This window comes from Cyprinodon variegatus, unplaced genomic scaffold, assembly GCF_000732505.1.
Source record: "Cyprinodon variegatus isolate N-32 unplaced genomic scaffold, C_variegatus-1.0 Scaffold1063, whole genome shotgun sequence".
NCBI lineage: Eukaryota > Metazoa > Chordata > Actinopteri > Cyprinodontiformes > Cyprinodontidae > Cyprinodon > Cyprinodon variegatus.
This window is the reverse complement of record NW_015151516.1, coordinates 35,027-36,225: the sequence shown is the minus strand read 5'-3', so window position 1 is coordinate 36,225 and position 1,199 is coordinate 35,027. Positions and strand designations below refer to the sequence as shown.

The 1,199-nt window shown below is 45.9% G+C and overlaps 1 protein-coding gene across 1 annotated transcript in view; it reads right to left on the bottom strand.

Annotated features, from left to right (window-relative positions):
• The window catches only part of zc3h11a (zinc finger CCCH-type containing 11A), a 22,469-nt gene that overhangs the window by 3,414 nt on the left and 17,856 nt on the right, over nucleotides 1-1,199 (bottom strand). Inside the window, exon 14 of the mRNA XM_015399978.1 lies at nucleotides 120-283. Coding sequence (XP_015255464.1) covers nucleotides 120-283 — 164 coding nt within the window. The remainder of the gene's footprint in view (nucleotides 1-119; nucleotides 284-1,199) is intronic.

Sequence of the window (1,199 nt, the reverse complement as noted above, 5' to 3'; positions counted from 1 at the left end):
ACGGACAAGTCTTTTCTGATGCATGCTGGGTAAAGAGGGCGGGCTGAGGCTGATGATGGAACCCCTGCACACGAGAACGCTCAAGAGAAGCGGCCTGGGTTCTGAAGGAAGCGGCTCACCTCTGCGGGCCTGGATGGGTGTCTGGGTCGGCCGCTCCGCTGGCGGCTGCTGTGGGGTTTCTGCCGTGAAGCTGAGCAGAGACGGGGGCGGGCTGAAGCTCCTCTCCCTGGTGGGGGGCAGTGGGGGGCACAGCAGGCGGCAGCTCAGCCTCTTTGTTGGAAGACTGGAAAGGAGGAAAGAGCAGATTGAGAAACTCTCTTCACCTCGGGGAGTCTGACCATTTCCTGGTTACATTTAAACTGTTCTTTCATAATTAATCAATCTAAAACCTCTGGACAGATGGGGGTCCAGACTTGGACTAGGCCACTTGTACCCGACTGGTATCACTCAGGCTGGATCACTCTTTTTTTCATGAACAGAGACATATTTATTTGGTTGGTGATGAATAACTCTACTAGAGCTGCCACTAATGACTAGTTTACTAACCACTAGTATTACCTAATTTTTGCGATTAGTCTACTAATCTTAACGACTAATTTCTAAATAGGACCCTGCAGTTGGGGGTGGGCAGAGCAGCCGCTTGATGGTGACACCAAGTAAAAAAAAGTTCCATCCATACCGCCTCTGTGCGCTCATATGATAAACCCTGTCTCTGTCTGGTGACGTCTCAAAAACACAACAATGACTATCAAAGCGCATCCATAGCGTTGATCGAGGGAGTTTAACTCCAAAGGTTTAATAAAATAACATAAATAAAATTCAAATAAAGCAGGTAGAATGTTATGTTGGAGGACCAGAGAGCAGCTCTGATTATTATTGCTGCACTCAAACATTTTTTTATGAACAATGGAGAAACAGTTTATAAATACCCACAATAACTAGAAATGTTCAAACCTGCCGATGAAAATATTGGATTATATATTCTGGTTCTTGCAGTTTAGACCTCAAACCTTAAAAATTCTTTCTACCTCCAGCCGCTACGAACGGCAGCAGGAAGGCTGCAGCAGAGAGCTTTCAGCGGGGATTTCCAGCGCCAACAAGAAGTGCAGATTATAGTGAGATTATAATCCTGATGAACTGGTGAACAGAGGATGTTTGGAGGTGGACTTTCTCACTTAAAAACCTATTTTTCTAACTCA